The following is a 21,509-nucleotide window of genomic DNA, read 5'->3' as shown; positions in this document are numbered from 1 at the left end:
GCCGGCTCCTGGGTTGTGTACAGCCCCATTCACCTTGGGCCTTCCTGGCTATACTCTCGCGTCTACGTCACTACGCCGGCTCCTGGGTTGTGTACAGCCCCATTCACCTTGGTCCTTCCTGGCTATACTCTCGCGTCTACGTCACTACGCCGGCTCCTGGGTTGTGTACAGCCCCATTCACCTTGGTCCTTCCTGGCTATACTCTCGCGTCTACGTCACTACGCCGGCTCCTGGGTTGTGTACAGCCCCATTCACCTTGGTCCTTCCTGGCTATACTCTCGCGTCTACGTCACTACGCCGGCTCCTGGGTTGTGTACAGCCCCATTCACCTTGGTCCTTCCTGGCTATACTCTCGCGTCTACGTCACTACGCCGGCTCCTGGGTTGTGTACAGCCCCATTCACCTTGGTCCTTCCTGGCTATACTCTCGCGTCTACGTCACTACGCCGGCTCCTGGGTTGTGTAAAGCCCCATTCACCTTGGGCCTTCGTGGCTATACTCTCGCGTCTACGTCACTACGCCGGCTCCTGGGTTGTGTAAAGCCCCATTCACCTTGGTCCTTCCTGGCTATACTCTCGCGTCTACGTCACTACGCCGGCTCCTGGGTTGTGTAAAGCCCCATTCACCTTGGGCCTTCGTGGCTATACTCTCGCGTCTACGTCACTACGCCGGCTCCTGGGTTGTGTAAAGCCCCATTCACCTTGGTCCTTCCTGGCTATACTCTCGCGTCTACGTCACTACGCCGGCTCCTGGGTTGTGTAAAGCCCCATTCACCTTGGTCCTTCCTGGCTATACTCTCGCGTCTACGTCACTACGCCGGCTCCTGGGTTGTGTACAGCCCCATTCACCTTGGTCCTTCGTGGCTATACTCTCGCGTCTACGTCACTACGCCGGCTCCTGGGTTGTGTACAGCCCCATTCACCTTGGGCCTTCCTGGCTATACTCTCGCGTCTACGTCACTACGCCGGCTCCTGGGTTGTGTACAGCCCCATTCACCTTGGTCCTTCCTGGCTATACTCTCGCGTCTACGTCACTACGCCGGCTCCTGGGTTGTGTACAGCCCCATTCACCTTGGGCCTTCCTGGCTATACTCTCGCGTCTACGTCACTACGCCGGCTCCTGGGTTGTGTACAGCCCCATTCACCTTGGTCCTTCCTGGCTATACTCTCGCGTCTACGTCACTACGCCGGCTCCTGGGTTGTGTACAGCCCCATTCACCTTGGTCCTTCCTGGCTATACTCTCGCGTCTACGTCACTACGCCGGCTCCTGGGTTGTGTACAGCCCCATTCACCTTGGTCCTTCCTGGCTATACTCTCGCGTCTACGTCACTACGCCGGCTCCTGGGTTGTGTACAGCCCCATTCACCTTGGTCCTTCCTGGCTATACTCTCGCGTCTACGTCACTACGCCGGCTCCTGGGTTGTGTACAGCCCCATTCACCTTGGTCCTTCCTGGCTATACTCTCGCGTCTACGTCACTACGCCGGCTCCTGGGTTGTGTACAGCCCCATTCACCTTGGGCCTTCCTGGCTATACTCTCGCGTCTACGTCACTACGCCGGCTCCTGGGTTGTGTACAGCCCCATTCACCTTGGTCCTTCCTGGCTATACTCTCGCGTCTACGTCACTACGCCGGCTCCTGGGTTGTGTACAGCCCCATTCACCTTGGTCCTTCCTGGCTATACTCTCGCGTCTACGTCACTACGCCGGCTCCTGGGTTGTGTACAGCCCCATTCACCTTGGTCCTTCCTGGCTATACTCTCGCGTCTACGTCACTACGCCGGCTCCTGGGTTGTGTACAGCCCCATTCACCTTGGTCCTTCCTGGCTATACTCTCGCGTCTACGTCACTACGCCGGCTCCTGGGTTGTGTACAGCCCCATTCACCTTGGTCCTTCCTGGCTATACTCTCGCGTCTACGTCACTACGCCGGCTCCTGGGTTGTGTACAGCCCCATTCACCTTGGTCCTTCGTGGCTATACTCTCGCGTCTACGTCACTACGCCGGCTCCTGGGTTGTGTACAGCCCCATTCACCTTGGGCCTTCCTGGCTATACTCTCGCGTCTACGTCACTACGCCGGCTCCTGGGTTGTGTACAGCCCCATTCACCTTGGGCCTTCCTGGCTATACTCTCGCGTCTACGTCACTACGCCGGCTCCTGGGTTGTGTACAGCCCCATTCACTTTGGTCCTTCGTGGCTATACTCTCGCGTCTACGTCACTACGCCGGCTCCTGGGTTGTGTACAGCCCCATTCACCTTGGTCCTTCCTGGCTATACTCTCGCGTCTACGTCACTACGCCGGCTCCTGGGTTGTGTACAGCCCCATTCACCTTGGTCCTTCCTGGCTATACTCTCGCGTCTACGTCACTACGCCGGCTCCTGGGTTGTGTACAGCCCCATTCACCTTGGTCCTTCCTGGCTATACTCTCGCGTCTACGTCACTACGCCTTGAGGGGTCCTTAATGGAATACAACAACAGCAAAGGCTGTAGTAGTTGTTGTTGTTGGTGTTGTATCATGCAATTATACTAATATGTTCTAGCATCGTGAGATCTGGTTGGAGACCGGGCAGCAGGGATGTTGATCCCCGGAAGCTACACAAGGTGGTTAGCATGCAAACGATGTTTATAACGAATTGGTTAGATGGTTTTTAGCATTTAATCAATAACTTATATTATTATTATTCACACAAATCACATTAACATGATATATATATATATATATATATATATATATATATATATATATATATATATATATATATATATATATAAAAGTAACATAATAAAATGACAAAGTTCAATAGAATACGTGTACTATACGCGACTGGCAATGCCAGGGTCGCCGGTTCGATCCCACCTATAATCCTAGTGGGTTTTCTCATTATTATTATTATTATTATTATTATTATTATTATTAATATTTAACAATAAACTCTATTTGTATATATCTTAAGATTCGGTAATAAAATAAATAATTCACTTTTATTCATCTTCTTTCTTACATCCAAGACATCTAAACTCTTGCTTTAAAGGAGCAGAAAGATCTCTCGAAATCATTTACAGGCAAACTACAGGAAAATCTTTTAGTTCTAAGTAAAAACATATATACACCGGCTCCATCCCATGTAATGTCCACTCCCCCGGGACGTTGTGTTTGTGGACGAAATGCGACGTAAATGAATAAATAATTAAATATAAATATATAAATTAAAATAAAAAATAAATAATTAAATTCAATAAATGAAAACAGTGTCATATTGCCATATTCTAGGCGTCAGTTTCTATAGGTTTGGTGGTTATCTTGAGGTTATCATGAGATGATTTCGGGGCTTAGCGTCCCCGCGGCCCGGTCCTCGACCAGGCCTCGTTTTTTGTTACACACCCCACCAGGAAGCAGCCCGTAGCAGCTGTCTAACTCCCAGGTACCTATTTACTGTTAGGTGAACAGAGCATCAAGGGTGAAAGAAACTCTGCCCATTTGTTGCCGCCTCCACCGGGGATCGAACCCGGAACTTCGGGACTACGAATCCTGGGCGCTGTCCGCTTAGCTGTCAGGCGGAAAATTCTACCAACTATATCAGTATTATAACCTAAGAATCATATCAGTTTCATTATCTTTAAGAGCTCCACCAGCCAATGCTCCGGGCTCCGCGGAACAGTGGAGCTCCACCAGCCAATGCTCCGGGCTCCGCGGAACAGTGGAGCTCCACCAGCCAATGCTCCGGGCTCCGCGGAACAATGGAGCTCCACCAGCCAATGCTCCGGGCTCCGCGGAACAGTGGAGCTCCACCAGCCAATGCTCCGGGCTCCGCGGAACAGTGGAGCTCCACCAGCCAATGCTCCGGGGCTCCGCGGAACAGTGGAGCTCCACCAGCCAATGCTCCGGGCTCCGCGGAACAGTGGAGCTCCACCAGCCAATGCTCCGGGCTCCGCGGAACAGTGGAGCTCCACCAGCCAATGCTCCGGGCTCCGCGGAACAATGGAGCTCCACCAGCCAATGCTCCGGGCTCCGCGGAACAGTGGAGCTCCACCAGCCAATGCTCCGGGGCTCCGCGGAACAGTGGAGCTCCACCAGCCAATGCTCCGGGGCTCCGCGGAACAGTGGAGCTCCACCAGCCAATGCTCCGGGGCTCCGCGGAACAGTGGAGCTCCACCAGCCAATGCTCCGGGGCTCCGCGGAACAGTGGAGCTCCACCAGCCAATGCTCCGGGGCTCCGCGGAACAGTGGAGCTCCACCAGCCAATGCTCCGGGGCTCCGCGGAACAGTGGAGCTCCACCAGCCAATGCTCCGGGGCTCCGCGGAACAGTGGAGCTCCACCAGCCAATGCTCCGGGGCTCCGCGGAACAGTGGAGCTCCACCAGCCAATGCTCCGGGGCTCCGCGGAACAGTGGAGCTCCGCGAACATTTACAAAAGCTTGCAAAAACAGAAAATAACTTGCCCCCCTTTTTTGTGTGTAAAAAAAGAGTGAACAAATGTAAACAAATAAGTTCGTCACGGACCGCGTTGACAACGACGCCCCCACAAACTTTAAGTCGTGTGGGAAAACACAGCACCACAGTACCACAGTACCACAGCACCACAGCTGTGGTGTAGGGGAGCCTCGTAGGCCTGTGTAGGGGAGCCTGTGTAGGGGAGCCTCGTAGCCTGGTGGATAGCGCGCAGGATTCGTAATTCTGTGGCGCGGGTTCGATTCCCGCACGAGGCAGAAACAAATGGGCAAAGTTTCTTTCACCCTGAATGCCCCTGTTACCTAGCAGTAAATAGGTACCTGGGAGTTAGTCAGCTGTCACGGGCTGCTTCCTAGTGTGTGTGTGTGTGGTGTGGAAAAAAAAAAAAAAAAAAAAAAAAAAGTAGTTAGTAAACAGTTGATTGACAGTTGAGAGGCGGGCCGAAAGAGCAAAGCTCAGCCCCCGTAAAAACACAACTAGTAAACACAGTACCACAGCACCACAGTAAACACAGAGACCATTAGCGTCAATGGAACTATTGGAACTCGGGTTATCGTCAGTTGTAAAGGTGTCATAAAATAAAATAAAACTTGATTTTTATCGCCTCTCGGGGACAAATTTAAAGCAAAAATTAAGAATTATATAAATACAAAATCATTACAGAATGTTTGAAGTGTGTAGAAGAAGTGTTTGACAGGTGTGTAGATGAAGTGGTTGGCAGGTGTGTAGAGGAACTGTTTGACAGGAGTGTAGAGGAAGTGTTTGGCAGGTGTGTAGAGGAAGTGCTTGGCAGGTGTGTAGAGGAAGTGTTTGACAGGTGTGTAGAGGAAGTGTTTGACAGGTGTGTAGATGAAGTGTTTGGCAGGTGTGTAGAGGAAGTGTTTGGCAGGTGTGTAGAGGAAGTGTTTGGCAGGTGTGTAGAGGAAGTGTTTGGCAGGTGTGTAGAGGAAGTGTTTGGCAGGTGTGTAGAGGAAGTGTCTGACAGGTGTTTACTAGCAGTAAACAATCAATTAGGAACACCTAATATAAACACCTGTAATATATTATTCAATAGTGAGAGTTTATAACGTATTAATCCTAAAGCTTTACAAATATAATTTGCATAATTTACCTACCCAACCTAATTCGTTTTGTCGGGGACAGGAAGGCTGTCTGTATATATATATACTTTAGGCTGGTATCGACGTCCACCCCAAAGGTCTAACTACTGACCCCCCCCCCCAATCCACTAGGATGCAACCCCTCACAATGCCTAACTCCCAATTATCTAGTTACTGCTAGGTGAACACAGGCACTAGGTGCAAGAAAACGTGTCCCCCTAAAAAGCTTTTGACCGGGAATCGAACCGGAAGCCATCCGGTTGTGTGTGTGTGTGTGTATAAATATATATATATATATATATATATATATATATATATATATATATATATATATATATATATATATATATATATATATATATATATATATATTATATATATATATCCAGCCGCCGCCTTCCTCCGTCACACCTCTCCTTCACCTCCCCCCAAGGACCCCCTAGATGTATGGGTTCTGTAGCGCAGTGGTCTACGTTCTCGAATTACACCTCGAGGAGTGCGAGTTGGGCACCTGGCCTACCGCCTATAGGTAGCAGTCGGTATACCTCGGAGTTATAGGCAATCCTAATCACAGGCTTCCTGTCCCGGACAGCACGAACTATAACAACATCGTGGTGTACAAACTACAAAGCAACATGTCATTTATTTTATTAATTAATTTATTTATTTACAGAAGAGTTCTCACATTCTTGTAAAGCCACTAGCAGGCTTAGCCTTTTGGGCAGCCACAGTGTTACACTGAGATCAGTACTGACCTCAGTGGATACACTCCGTGATACACTGATATACACAGTGATACATAGATCAGTACACGCCTATACTGATACTGTAACTACACTTTGGTAATTACCACACAGATAAAAGACACTTTGCGTCAAGCTCTTGCTGGAGTAACAGGTAACCCAGCCTATTTGAGGCAGCAAAGTCCTATTAGATAGTAATGTCTTATTAGATAATGTCCTATTAGAGGCAGTAATGTCCTATTAGAGGCAGTAATGTCCTATTAGAGGCAGTAATGTCCTATTAGAAGCAGTAATGTCCTATTAGAGGCAGTAATGTCCTATTAGAGGCAGTAATGTCCTATTAGAGGCAGTAATGTCCTATTAGAGGCAGTAATGTCCTATTAGAGGCAGTAATGTCCTATTAGAGGCAGTAATGTCCTATTAGAGGCAGTAATGTCCTATTAGAGGCAGTAATGTCCTACTAGAGGCAGTAATGTCCTACTAGAGGCAGTAATGTCCTATTAGAGGCAGTAATGTCCTACTAGAGGCAGTAATGTCCTACTAGAGGCAGTAATGTCCTACTAGAGGCAGTAATGTCCTACTAGAGGCAGTAATGTCCTATTAGAGGCAGTAATGTCCTATTAGAGGCAGTAATGTCCTATTAGAGGCAGTAATGTCCTATTAGAGGCAGTAATGTCCTATTAGAGGCAGTAATGTCCTATTAGAGGCAGTAATGTCCTAGTTCAGATCCTCATGAACAATGATAAGATCATCAGGGAAAGGTCGGTAGTTCGACCTTGATACAAGCCTAAAGGGTAAATAGGTATTTGAGAATGTAAGGAGTAACCTTGTGAAACGCATCTCTAGGCGTCAGATAAAAAATAAAAAGTGTGAAAATGAACTTTGGAGAGTTAATTTTTCAACTTTCGTCGACAGTGAAGAAAGACTTAAGAAATATTGAAAAGATTCGTGTTAGAATCTTATTCGATCATCGCAAGGTAAATTAGAATCATTAATCTTACACTTTCGGTCATATTCAACAACATATGTTTGCAAGAAAGACTGCTACCAAAGAAAGAAAGAAACTATTATTTATTAAATTATTTCGTGGAAAACCAAGGTGAGGCCCCACACTCAAACATAACACACAGACAGTAAGTGTGGAGGTGTACACACAACTCGTGCTCCTACAGGGGCCTGGTAGCCTGGTGGATAGCGCGCAGGTCTCCTAATTCTGTGGCGTGGGTTCCATTCCGCACGAGGTAGAAACAAATGGGCAAAATTTCTTTCACCCTGAATGCCCCTGTTACCTAGCAGCAAATATGTACCTAGGAGTTAGTCAACTGTCACGGGCTGCTTCCTGGGGTGTGTGTATGTGTGTGGGGTGAAAAAAATAGTAGTAAACAGTTGATTGACAGTTGAGAGGCGGGCCGAAAGAGCAAAGCTCAACCCCCGCAAATATAACTAGGTGAACAACTAGGTGAACACAACAATATTCTCTATCTAATATCCCTTTCTCTGAGAAAGGGAAAAACAAAAGTCTCACAGAGAGAAAAAGCAGAGAACTTTTCATTAAAAAAGTAGAAGTTACAGAATAACTCAAACGAACACAAAATTGCCTCTGCATTAGTAAAAAACAAAAAGAAAGTATTAGTTTGCACACACGTAGACTAAATAGCCTACCCGAGGCTCTGGCATGTATGTTATAGAAGGAGGTCATCCCTCCCACAGAACGTCACCGCTCCTGTGTCAGGTAAGTCCACTACGGGGCTCACCATACCCCATGCTACTTGCCCCGCTCCTGTGCCAGGTAAGTCCACTACGGGCTCACCATAGCCCGTGATACTTGCCCCGCTCCTGTGCCAGGTAAGTTCACTACGGGCTCACCATAACCCGTGCTACTTGCCCCGCTCCTGTGTCAGGTAAGTCCAGTACGGGCTCACCATAACCCGTGCTACTTGCCCCGCTCCTGTGTCAGGTAAGTCCAGTACGGGCTCACCATAGCCCGTGCTACTTGCCCCGCTCCTGTGTCAGGTAAGTCCAGTACGGGCTCACCATAGCCCGTGCTACTTGCCCCGCTCCTGTGTCAGGTAAGTCCAGTACGGGCTCACCATAGCCCGTGCTACTTGCCCCGCTCCTGTGTCAGGTAAGTCCAGTACGGGCTCACCATAGCCCGTGCTACTTGCCCCGCTCCTGTGCCAGGTAAGTCCACTACGGGCTCACCATAGCCCGTGCTACTTGCCCCGCTCCTGTGCCAGGTAAGTCCACTACGGGCTCACCATAGCCCGTGCTACTTGCCCCGCTCCTGTGCCAGGTAAGTCCACTACGGGCTCACCATACCCCGTGCTACTTGCCCCGCTCCTGTGCCAGGTAAGTCCACTACGGGCTCACCATACCCCGTGCTACTTGCCCCGCTCCTGTGCCAGGTAAGTCCACTACGGGCTCACCATAGCCCGTGCTACTTGCCCCGCTCCTGTGCCAGGTAAGTCCACTACGGGCTCACCATAGCCCGTGCTACTTGCCCCGCTCCTGTGCCAGGTAAGTCCACTACGGGCTCACCATACCCCGTGCTACTTGCCCCGCTCCTGTGCCAGGTAAGTCCAGTACGGGCTCACCATAGCCCGTGCTACTTGCCCCGCTCCTGTGCCAGGTAAGTCCACTACGGGCTCACCATAACCCGTGCTACTTGCCCCGCTCCTGTGCCAGGTAAGTCCACTACGGGCTCACCATAACCCGTGCTACTTGCCCCGCTCCTGTGTCAGGTAAGTTCACTACGGGCTCACCATAACCCGTGCTACTTGCCCCGCTCCTGTGCCAGGTAAGTCCACTACGGGCTCACCATAACCCGTGCTACTTGCCCCGCTCCTGTGCCAGGTAAGTCCACTACGGGCTCACCATAACCCGTGCTACTTGCCCCGCTCCTGTGCCAGGTAAGTCCACTACGGGCTCACCATAACCCGTGCTACTTGCCCCGCTCCTGTGCCAGGTAAGTCCACTACGGGCTCACCATAACCCGTGCTACTTGCCCCGCTCCTGTGCCAGGTAAGTCCACTACGGGCTCACCATAACCCGTGCTACTTGCCCCGCTCCTGTGCCAGGTAAGTCCACTACGGGCTCACCATAACCCGTGCTACTTGCCCCGCTCCTGTGCCAGGTAAGTCCACTACGGGCTCACCATAACCCGTGCTACTTGCCCCGCTCCTGTGCCAGGTAAGTCCACTACGGGCTCACCATAACCCGTGCTACTTGCCCCGCTCCTGTGCCAGGTAAGTCCACTACGGGCTCACCATAGCCCGTGCTACTTGCCCCGCTCCTGTGCCAGGTAAGTCCACTACGGGCTCACCATAGCCCGTGCTACTAAGAAGTTGTTCCGAGTAGCTGAATCTATAACAGCAACAACCCACAGAGCAGTGATGGAGAGCCTGTATGAACAGTGAGACTTAATACTCAACAGTGATAGAGGGCCACAGTGAAAAATGATTGGGGAGAGGGAATTATCCGGGGGAAAGCGCCAAGCCATTACGACTATATTGCACTTGGAAGGGGTCAGGATAGGGATTTGGGGATTGGACCGAGGGGGGGGGAAATAGGAAAGGAATGTTGCCTAACCACTTGGGATGGGACGGTTGGGGATTAAACGCAGACCTGCATGAAGCAAGACCATCGCTCTACCGTCCACCCCAAGTGGTTGGGCAATAATTAGGAGAGCTTTTGACATCAAATCCACATCGGAAGTCTCAGGGGTTCGTTCTCGACTTACAATCTAGAATTCCGGGTTCGAATCCCGGATGTAACAGACATGTCAAGCATATTTCCCATCGCCTAATGCACCTGTTCACCCATCAGTATGTACTCAGGAGGTAGTCAGCTTGTTATGGGTTTGTATCCTGGTGAGGGGGCTCAGTATTTCCACCTTGGGGGGGGGGGGAGGGGAGCCTAAAAGCCTAAAATGTATATATACACACTGGCTGCCTGTCCCCCCGACACGCAGCCAGTGCATCTATATACATATTACGGCTTAAAAACTGAAAAAAATCTGGTCTTTCTCCATTATATATAAAAAAAAAGCAGGCTTTTAATCCCCCAAAAGCATAGGTTGTCTACTTACAGTATACAAAAGTGATATATTACGATATATTATATATTATTAATATATAATAAGTTATATATTATATATTACGATCATAAGAACCTAAGATACCAGGAGCTGCAGAAGGCCTAATTGGCTCACACGGGATAATTGCCTATCACAATCTGCCGCTTGTTAACTGGACAAATAATTACTTCCTACAGAGGCTAATTGTCGCTCTATAGAGGTAATAGACGCCATCTGAGGTACACCTCCCCCCTCAATCAATTCCCCCTCCCCCCCCCAATCAAGTCCCCCATCAATCAATTCCCCCCCCAATCAAGTCCCCCATCAATCAATTCCTCCCCCCCCATCAATCAATTCCCCCCCAATCAAGTCCCCCATCAATCAATTCCTCCCCCCATCAATCAATTCCTCCCCCCATCAATCAATTCCCCCCCAATCAAGTCCCCCATCAATCAATTCCTCCCCCCATCAATCAATTCTCCCCCCCATCAATCAATTTCCCTCCCCCCCCCCCGTTTCTCCGCGGCCTTTCACTGCCTGATTAAACTTCATTTGCCATAAATTCTCTGGATATAAAATATGACCGGTCGGTTTTTCTGTTATCTTCCAGAGAGATTAAACTCCCGGGGCCCCACGATAGCTCTTGATAACCGGCGCTGGACGCCAAGAGATTCCTTCCTTGTTATATAACTCAATCCATCATGAACCGGTTCCGCCGACTGGATCAAGTTCTCTTGAAACTAGTTCATATGTGGGTGTTTAACGGTCTCCAGGAATCGGTTCAAACGGTCAAAGGTCTCCAGGAATCGGTTCAAACGGTCAACGGTCTCCAGCAATCGGTTCAAACGGTCAACGGTCTCCAGCAATCGGTTCAAACGGTCAACGGTCTCCAGCAATCGGTTCAAACGGTCAACGGTCTCCAGGAATCGGTTCAAACGGTCAACGGTCTCCAGGAATCGGTTCAAACGGTCAACGGTCTCCAGGAATCGGTTCAAACGGTCAACGGTCTCCAGGAATCGATTCAAACGGTCAACGGTCTCCAGCAATCGGTTCAAACGGTCAACGGTCTCCAGCAATCGGTTCAAACGGTCAACGGTCTCCAGGAATCGGTTCAAACGGTCAACGGTCTCCAGGAATCGGTTCAAACGGTCAACGGTCTCCAGGAATCGGTTCAAACGGTCAACGGTCTCCAGGAATCGGTTCAAACGGTCAACGGTCTCCAGCAATCGGTTCAAACGGTCAACGGTCTCCAGGAATCGGTTCAAACGGTCAACGGTCTCCAAAAACCGGTTCAAACGAACATTTAACGGTCACCACAGTTAGCCGCTCAAACCGAGTTCAGCCTCATTCTGAGCATTTAAAACCCTATCCACTATCAGTGTACCTTTTTACGGGTTATTCATGCCCGTGCCACCTCTTGGGTGGCGTAATCTTCATCAATCAATCAACCAATCAGTGTAACTAATCAACAGCGTCCTGGTGGCACCTAAACAGACCACCACCACTGAAAGCTATGATGATCCTCTCCAAATCGGTGAAGATTCCCAAGCACAGTCATTCATATTCGATTGAAATCCGCATTCACCTGCATGCATATTCACATATACATACGTATGTATACACATACATACATTGTCATTTCCTGCGAGTTTAGCCCCGTCCTGTAGAAACATAGCTCTTTCCTACGATGCCTCTAGCACTTTCTACGATCCTTAGCCCTTTCTACGATGCCTCTAGCCCTTTCCTACGATGCCTCTAGCCCTTTCCTACGATGCCTCTAGCCCTTTCCTACGATGCCTCTAGCCCTTTCCTACGATGCCTCTAGCCCTTTCCTACGATCCCTAGCCCTTTCCTACGATCCCTAGCTCTTTCCTACGATGCCTCTAGCCCTTTCCTACGATCCCTAGCCCTTTCCTACTATCCCTAGCTCTTTCCTACGATGCCTCTAGCCCTTTCCTACGATCCCTAGCCCTTTCCTACGATCCCTAGCCCTTTCTACGATCCCTAGCCCTTTCTACGATGCCTCTAGCCCTTTCCTACGATCCCTAGCCCTTCCCTACTATCCCTAGCCCTTTCCTACGATGCCTCTAGCCCTTTCCTACGATCCCTAGCCCTTTCCTACGATCCCTAGCCCTTTCGTACGATCCCTAGCCCTTTCTACGATGCCTCTAGCCCTTTCCTACGATCCCTAGCCCATTCCTACGATCCCTAGCCCTTTCCTACGATCCCTAGCCCTTTCCTACGATCCCTAGCCCTTTCCTACGATTCCTATAGCCCTTTCCTACGATCCCTAGCCCTTTCCTACGACCCCTACCCCTTTCCTACGATCCCTAGCCCTTTCCTACGATCCCTAGCCCTTTCCTCCGATCCCTAGCCCTTTCCTCCGATCCCTAGCCCTTTCCTACGATGCCTCTAGCCCTTTCCTACGATGCCTCTTGCCCTTTCCTACGACCCCTACCCCTTTCATACGATCCCTAGCCCTTTCCTACGATGTCTCTAGCCCTTTCCTACGATGCCTCTAGCCCTTTCCTACGATCCCTAGCCCTTTCCTACGATCCCTAGCCCTTTCCTACGATCCCTACCCCTTTCCTACGATCCCAAGCCCTTTCCTACGATGCCTCTAGCCCTTTCCTACGATGCCTCTAGCCCTTTCCTACGATGCCTCTAGCCCTTTCCTACGACCCCTACCCCTTTCCTACGATCCCTAGCCCTTTCCTACGATGCCTCTAGCCCTTGCCTACGAACATTTGCCCTTTGTATCCAGCCTACTAGCCCTTAAAGTCCCGGATCATCTACCTTTAAGTTCTGCCGTCGGGGTTATGAATAGTGAATGAGGCAATCGTCCCATTCGCCACACTTCACAACCCTATTGTCCAAACATTTGGTTATGATCAAGATTATTAAATGTATAACCCATGTTCCTTGAATAACAGACCAGTCTGTTAAAAATAATTTGTATGGTCGTGCTGGTTTGGAATTGAATAGGACGATTGAATGGTTGAAAATTTACCCCCCAAAAATGTCGTGTTTTTGCCTTTAATGCTGTGAAAATTAGTATCCACTGATGCTGTGAAAAGTAATATCTATTGATGCTGTGAAAAGTAATATCTATTGATGCTGTGAAAATTAGTATCCACTGATGCTGTGAACATTAGTATCCACTGATGCTGTGAAAATTAGTATCCACTGATGCTGTGAAAATTAGTATCCACTGACATCTTCAGAGTTTAGTTAAAAGTGAACGGGAAATCCTGGAAAAATAAATCAAAATTTTTGGGTGAAATTTCTCACGGCTGATTTCCAAAAATGAAAAAGGTAACAAAAGTTTTTTTAGTGACAAGCATCAAAATGAGATGATCCTATTTTAATGTCGTTTTCTCCAGTTTTAATATATTTGAGAGAGAGAGAGAGAGAGAGAGAGAGAGAGAGAGATTATATATACTGAGATTGGGACATTACCATGAGACGTCCAACCACCCTCATACCTCCTGGATAGTTCTCAAGACACCTGTCTTTGAAAGCATATTACGTAAGAGGAATATATAGTAGACAACCATTCAGTCCCCGACCCATAGTAAGACAACCATTCAGTCCCCGACCCATAGTAAGACAACCATTCAGTCCCCGACCCATAGTAAGACAACCATTCAGTCCCCGACCCATAGTAAGACAACCATTCAGTCCCCGACCCATAGTAAGACAACCATTCAGTCCCCGACCCATAGTAAGACAACCATTCAGTCCCCGACCCATAGTAAGACAACCATTCAGTCCCCCACCCATAGTAAGACAACCATTCAGTCCCCCACCCATAGTAAGGTAACCATTCAGTCCCCCACCCATAGTAAGACAACCATTCAGTCCCCCCACCCATAGTAAGACAACCATTCAGTCCCCGACCCATAGTAAGACAACCATTCAGTCCCCGACCCATAGTAAGACAACCATTCAGTCCCCGACCCATAGTAAGACAACCATTCAGTCCCCCACCCATAGTAAGACAACCATTCAGTCCCCCACCCATAGTAAGACAACCATTCAGTCCCCCACCCATAGTAAGACAACCATTCAGTCCCCCACCCATAGTAAGACAACCATTCAGTCCCCCATCCATAGTAAGACAACCATTCAGTCCCCCACCCATAGTAAGACAACCATTCAGTCCCCCGACCCATAGTAAGGTAACCATTCAGTCCCTAAGCCACAGTAAGGTAACCATTCAGTCCCTAAGCCACAGTAAGGTAACCATTCAGTCCCTAAACCACAGTAAGGTAACCATTCAGTCCCTAAGCCACAGTAAGGTAACCATTCAGTCCCTAAGCCACAGTAAGGTAACCATTCAGTCCCTAAGCCATAGTAAGGTAACCATTCAGTCCCTAAGCCATAGTAAGGTAACCATTCAGTCCCTAAGCCATAGTAAGGTAACCATTCAGTCCCTAAGCCATAGTAAGGTAACCATTCAGTCCCTAAGCCATAGTAAGGTAACCATTCAGTCCCTAAGCCATAGTAAGGTAACCATTCAGTCCCTAAGCCATAGTTAAGCAGGCCGCGTAAGTGCTGAAAATTAGCATCTGAGGTCAATAAACAGGAAAATAGTAAAAAGGAAATAATTTAGGAAAGAACAGTGAAGAGAACTGGCATAAAATGTCTGAAAAGCAATTTCATGGAGAGTTGAAGAATAGAATTTGATATATCTGAGATGGTAATGAAAGACAAACAGGAGCCCCTGGCGTCCATGTGTGCTCATCTGTTTGTATGCACCTATTTGTGCTTGCAGGGTCGAGTTTTAACTCTTGGACCTTGCCTTTCTAGCCTCCGGTTGCGCTACGCAATGACTCCTGACTCCATCTTCTTTTTAGATGGGGGCTCCACAATTGGGCGGCATACTCCTAAAAATGTTTCTCACATAGGCATTGAACAGAGATCTAAATGCGGCCTTAAATAAGGTCCCTGAATGATATTCTAACATTTGCTTGTGTTATTTATATATGTGCCCTGAGGTTAAGCATGGTGTTATCTTCACTTCCAATTAAGACTGTTTCTTTGGTTATTACTGGGAGACATTCTCCCTTTATTGTGTATACTGTTTCCATCACCTTACACTTGCTGGTGATGAAATCCAGAAGCCATTTCTCAGACCAACTCTGCAGCCTAAGTCATCACGGAGAATTCTGCACTCTCATCTGTCTCAACTCTTCTCTTTAATTTTGCATCAACTATATATACCAACATTTAGGACTCAACTCCTGTAGTTGGATCATTAACATGAGAAATAGCATGGGTCACAGCACCGATCCTTGAGGTACTCCGTCTGTTACCCTCTATGTCAGTCTGACTTATCGACCTTCACTGCGACTCTCTGACTCCTATCTGTTAGGTATTCACTTTCTCTTGTCAATGCTCTTCCATCTTCCTCTCAAGGTCCTGTAATAATCTCTTGTGTAGTACTGTCTCAAAGACTCTAAGACAGTCAAGAATACGCAGTCTATCCAACCTTCTCTGTCCTGCCTTATTTCCTTTACTTTACCAGTGAACATTCATAGGTACGCTAGGCATGATTCCTCCTCCCTAAAGCCATGTTGATGTTTGATTACATAATTCTCTCCAGGTGGGTAACTAGTCTTATTCTTATTCTTTCGTATACTTTCAGAGGGGGATGCTTGTCCGTGACATTGTTATGTAGCTAAGTGACTTTGTATTTCCTTTTTTGTAAATGCCTACTACATTTACCTTCTTCCAGCAACTGGGCAATTTTCTTATTTGAATAAGTGAGTATTGATGCTAGAGGTATGCGGAGGGGGTGTACAGCTTCTTCTAACAGTCAAGATGATACATTGTCTGCAGGAATCCCAGTACCGTGGCTGGAGATATGAAGACCAGACCACACATAAAATGAGGAGACGACGACGTTTCGGTCCGTCCTGGACCATTCTCAATCGACTTGAGAATGGTCCAGGACGGACCGAAACGTCGTCGTCCCTTCACCTTCTATTGTGTGGTCTGGTCAACATACTTCAGCCACGTTATTGTGACTCATCGTCTGCATTCACCTCCAATTTTGTCCTACCTTAGTCACATCGTAGCTCACTGTTATTTTTCTTTTTGACAATGAAGTATTCTTGATTGTTTCTCTGCTTTGGAAGCAATATAATTTCTGTGTCTTCTTTCCGATACTCTCTCATATTTATGTATTTGTTCCTAGTCCTACAGCATCTATTCCAGTTTTCTTCTGTCCTTTGATCTGTATTTCCACCATTCCCTCCTGCTTTTCTTTTTAGTTTTATGGCGCTGTCTATTGAACAATGGGTTATTATATTGTCTCATTTTTTTCTTATTGATGTTATGAATCTCTCTTCCGCCTTATTGCACTTTAGCTTGACTTGATCCATCATGTCCTGGACTGCCTTTCCTTCAATAAGTTCTTCCTCCCACTGCACATTTCCATGTTGGTTTTAGATTTAGCTACTGAGAACGAAATGTCCATGAAGCACGGGCTATAGTGAACCCGTAATGGAGTTCGGTTATTCGCGGTAACATTGTTACTGGGATAACGAACCTGTTGTTATCCGCACATCTACAGATACTCGCAACACTTAAGTAGTCACCTTTTGTTTTGTCTAGTCTCCTTTCCCCTAGCGCCTGAGGCACAGTTCCCTCAGGCGCTCCTCATACCCCATCCCTCGTAGCTCTGGAACGAGTCTCGTTGCAAACCTCTGAACCTTTTCCAGTTTCATTATATGCTTCTTCAGATGGGGACTCCATGATGAGGCGGCATACTCTAAGACTGGCCTCACGTAGGCAGTGTAAAGCGCCCTAAATGCCTCCTTACTTAGGTTTCTGAATGATGTTCTAACTTTTGCCAGTGTAGAGTACGCTGCTGTCGTTATCCTATTTATATGTGCCTCAGGAGATAGATTAGGTGTTACGTCCATCCCCAGGTCTCTTTCGCGCGTCGTCACAGGTAGGCTGTTCCCCTTCATTGTGTACTGTCCCTTTGGTCTCCTATCTCCTAGTCCCATTTCCATAACTTTACATTTGCTCGTGTTGAATTCCATTAGCCATTTCTCTGACCATCTCTGCAACCTGTTCAGGTCCTCTTGGAGGATCCTGCAATCCTCATCTGTCACAACTCTTCTCATCAACTTTGCGTCATCCGCAAACATCGACATGTAGGACTCTACTCCTGTAAACATGTCGTTAACATATACAAGAAATAGAATTGGTCCCAGCACCGATCCTTGTGGTACTCCACTTGTTACTGTTCGCCAGTCCGACTTCTCGCCCCTTACCGTAACTCTTTGGCTCCTTCCTGTTAGGTAGTTCCTTATCCATGCTAGGACCTTTCCCCCCACCCCCGCCTGCCTCTCGAGCTTGAACAGCAGTCTCATGTGCGGTACTGTATCAAAGGCTTTGTGTGTGTGTGTGTGTGTGTGTGTGTGTGTGTGTGTGTGTGTGTGTGTGTGTGTGTGTGTGTGTGTGTGTGTGTGTGTGTGTGTGTGAGATATGACATATAATGGTATATATGATATATTAGACTCATGATAAGTGGGTAAAATGCACTGTTGAATTTGCATGAAGTCAGTTGGTGTGAAATTCGACTCTAGTAGCAATTTCTAAGTGTCTTCGCGTCAAGAATTACCTGCAAAGTGCTGAAATTGTTGCTAATATTGCAATACGTTTCGGTAATTGGGTGAAGAACGATGATTAGGAACTCTAACCAATCAGATGAGGGAAGGAGGCATATAATCCTCTTATTCGTTCTGCCATCCAGAGGAAAAGTAATCGACTTACTCGTCCGGGAGGATTCCTTGAGTACCCAGGGGAAGCCTGGAGTACCCAGGGGAAGCCTGGAGTACCCTGGGGAAGCCTGGAGTACCCTGGGGAAGCCTGGAGTACCCTGGGGAAGCCTGGAGTACCCTGGGGAAGCCTGGAGTACCCTGGGGAAGCCTGGAGTACCCTGGGGAAGCCTGGAGTACCCTGGGGAAGCCTGGAGTACCCTGGGGAAGCCTGGAGTACCCTGGGGAAGCCTGGAGTACCCTGGGGAAGCCTGGAGTACCCTGGGGAAGCCTGGAGTACCCTGGGGAAGCCTGGAGTACCCTGGGGAAGCCTGGAGTACCCTGGGGAAGCCTGGAGTACCCTGGGGAAGCCTGGAGTACCCTGGGGAAGCCTGGAGTACCCTGGGGAAGCCTGGAGTACCCTGGGGAAGCCTGGAGTACCCTGGGGAAGCCTGGAGTACCCTGGGGAAGCCTGGAGTACCCTGGGGAAGCCTGGAGTACCCTGGGGAAGCCTGGAGTACCCTGGGGAAGCCTGGAGTACCCTGGGGAAGCCTGGAGTACCCTGGGGAAGCCTGGAGTACCCTGGGGAAGCCTGGAGTACCCTGGGGAAGCCTGGAGTACCCTGGGGAAGCCTGGAGTACCCTGGGGAAGCCTGGAGTACCCTGGGGAAGCCTGGAGTACCCTGGGGAAGCCTGGAGTACCCTGGGGAAGCCTGGAGTACCCTGGGGAAGCCTGGAGTACCCTGGGGAAGCCTGGAGTACCCTGGGGAAGCCTGGAGTACCCCGGGGAAGCCTGGAGTACCCTGGGGAAGCCTGGAGTACCCTGGGGAAGCCTGGAGTACCCTGGGGAAGCCTGGAGTACTTGGGTTGTTGTGACCTCTTATGAATGTAACAGTCTTGAGCCCCCTTCCCACACCACAGGAGGCCTGGTCGACGACCGGGCCGCGGGGACGCTAAGCCCCGGAAGCACCTCAAGGTAACCCCCCTCTTCCCCAGTAACAGTACATAGTCAGACTAACTAAAAACGTTATCTTAGTGACCCATCACACCCAGCGCATAGAAAATCTGAATACGCTTTGCTTATAGAAGGTAGATAACATGAGCGACCTGAAATTGACCATGAAAGCGTGACTATAGAGCAGGATATGGGAGAGAGTGATGGAGGGAGAGGGGGATGGAGGAGTCAGCTGTTATTCTCCATCACTACGACTTGGGCTGGTGTGGAGAGGGTGGCGAGGTGGTGACCTTACAGTTGGTGATGGAGAAATGAGGGGAACTGAGCACCAAGCCATGACCACTATAGAGCACTTGGAACGGGGGTTCAGAATAAGGATTTGGGATTGGACGGAAGAAGGATTGGTGCCCAACCACTTGGACGGTCGGGGATTGAACAAATGGAGTATAGCCTCTATTTGGAGATTTCGATTCTATTTTTGCATTCCAGTGTGTGAGTATGCTGTCATAGTTTCCTTGTTTTATCGTCCCATTTAATTGTCAAATCACTCTTCCAACCGAGTTTTATACCGCTGATGTATAAGATTATTGACGTAGTGAATGTCAATGGGAGTGTCTAGTGATTAGGGCTGAAGGGGTTAACTGAGGGGGGGGGGGGTAGGTGGTGGGGAGGCGACCTAATGGCCACATGTTAACGAGCACTTACACCACAATACCTGCCTAATTAACATCAGGTCCCCCCCCCTCACAAGCTTACGCACATTAAGTGGATAATACTGAAGTCTATATGTATGTATGTATGTATGTATGTATGTATGTATGTATGTATGTATGTATGTATGTTGTTTGTACCTAGTAACCAGAACGCAGTTCTTGGCTTACTGTGCAAGGCCCGATTTGCCTAATAAGCCAAGTTTTCATGAATTAATTGTTTTTCGACTACCTTACCTACCTAACCTAACCTAACTTTTTCGGCTACCTAACCTAACCTAACCTACAAAGATAAGTTAGGTTAGGTTAGGTAGGGTTGGTTAGGTTCGGTCATATATCTATGTTAATTTTAACTCCAATAAAAAAAATTGACCTCATACATAATGAAATGGGCAGCTTTATCATTTCATAAGAAAAAAATTAGAGAAAATATAATAATTCAGGAAAACTTATCCTATTAGGCAAATCGGGCCTTGCATAGTAGGCTGAGAAGTGCGTTCTGGCTACTAGGTACGATATATATATATATATATATATATATATATATATATATATATATATATATATATATATATATATATATATATATATATATATATATATTAGATGATCTGTGGTGACCAACCAAGGTGGTACTCAGGTGCAACAGGTATTTAAGTGACAGGTGTGGTCATTAGACCTCTAGTACCCACAAAGTACTTGTGATCCCCACACCCACATACTAATGTGGGTGTGGGGATCATGTGACCCCCCCTTCTCTCATCCCACACCACAAGTACTTGTGGTCAGTACTACAAGTGGTGATTAACCAAATTACCTCGTTGGATGCCTGGGGGTGCAGACGTGTTCGCCTGCCCTGCCAGTTGCTACCTGGAGCTGCGTGTGGGAGGGTGTTGTTTGGTCTGTCGGCGCCATGGGAGCCCCCTCCTCTCCCCTATTGTGTGTGCCCAGTCTGTTGGCCTCGAATTATCTAATCGAGTTAGCTATCCTGAGGTGGGGATAGTGCTGTGTGACATGCTGCGGATCCTTGTGGTGGATGTTTATGGCATTGAATTTGTGTCTGCCAGCAGAGTGGCTGTCAAGTTTACGACTGAGGTGTAGTATCGGGCGATTTTACGTCGTTACGAGGGGCGGACCTTGCCCCTGCCGGAATATGCAGGCACTGTGACTGTCTCCAATCGGAGTGGTGCCATCATGTATGTTAGCGTACATAGGGCGTCATTGGACTTCCCGGAGGGGCTACTGAGGCGTTATTTCGGCCAGTTTGGAGCGGTCGTCAGTGTGCGATTGCCTCCTCAAGTCCGCTTAAGTGTGTGTGGTCAAACATTCGCCCCCTGGGAATGAGGCTGCGGGCGTACATTCCGTCTCAAGTGAAGCTCCTGGGTTGGTACATTCGGGTGTATTATGCCCGACAGCCTCGTACGTGTTACCGTTGTAGCCTCTTGGGCCATCAGGCTGCTGGATGCTCTGCATCTGCTGTCGCACCTATCAACCTCTTCCGTGAGGAGGACTTCCCGCCGCTCCCTGTGGAGGAGGATTCGGTGACTATGGGTGTGGAAGATTCTTTGGTTGCTGACGTGCCCCGTGTGTCGCCTGTTGCGCCTCCTGTTGCTGTCGCCTCTCCTCAGGAGGCTGTGTCACCGGCGGGTGCTCGTCCTGCCCTGGTTGCTGTCCCGGATGCTCCCTCCCGTGGTTCTTCTGGCT

At 48.7% G+C, this 21,509-nt stretch overlaps 1 protein-coding gene across 1 annotated transcript; it reads left to right on the top strand.

The window, feature by feature from the left end:
• The first annotated feature begins 11,067 nt into the window (after window positions 1-11,067).
• On the top strand, window positions 11,068-11,673 carry LOC138350279 (uncharacterized). Its single transcript, XM_069300890.1, has one exon. The coding sequence runs from the start codon at window positions 11,068-11,070 to the stop codon at window positions 11,671-11,673; it is 606 nt and encodes a 201-aa protein (XP_069156991.1).
• Window positions 11,674-21,509: the final 9,836 nt, after the last annotated feature.

Source organism: Procambarus clarkii, chromosome 45, assembly GCF_040958095.1.
Source record: "Procambarus clarkii isolate CNS0578487 chromosome 45, FALCON_Pclarkii_2.0, whole genome shotgun sequence".
NCBI lineage: Eukaryota > Metazoa > Arthropoda > Malacostraca > Decapoda > Cambaridae > Procambarus > Procambarus clarkii.
The sequence above is the reverse complement of the archived record's forward strand: the minus strand, read 5'-3'. Positions and strand labels throughout refer to the sequence as shown.

What these genes read in the sequence shown, in the direction of transcription:
- LOC138350279 (XM_069300890.1), top strand. Translation starts at nt 11,068, where the DNA reads ATGAACCGGTTCCGCCGACTGGATCAAGTTCTCTTGAAACTAGTTCAT.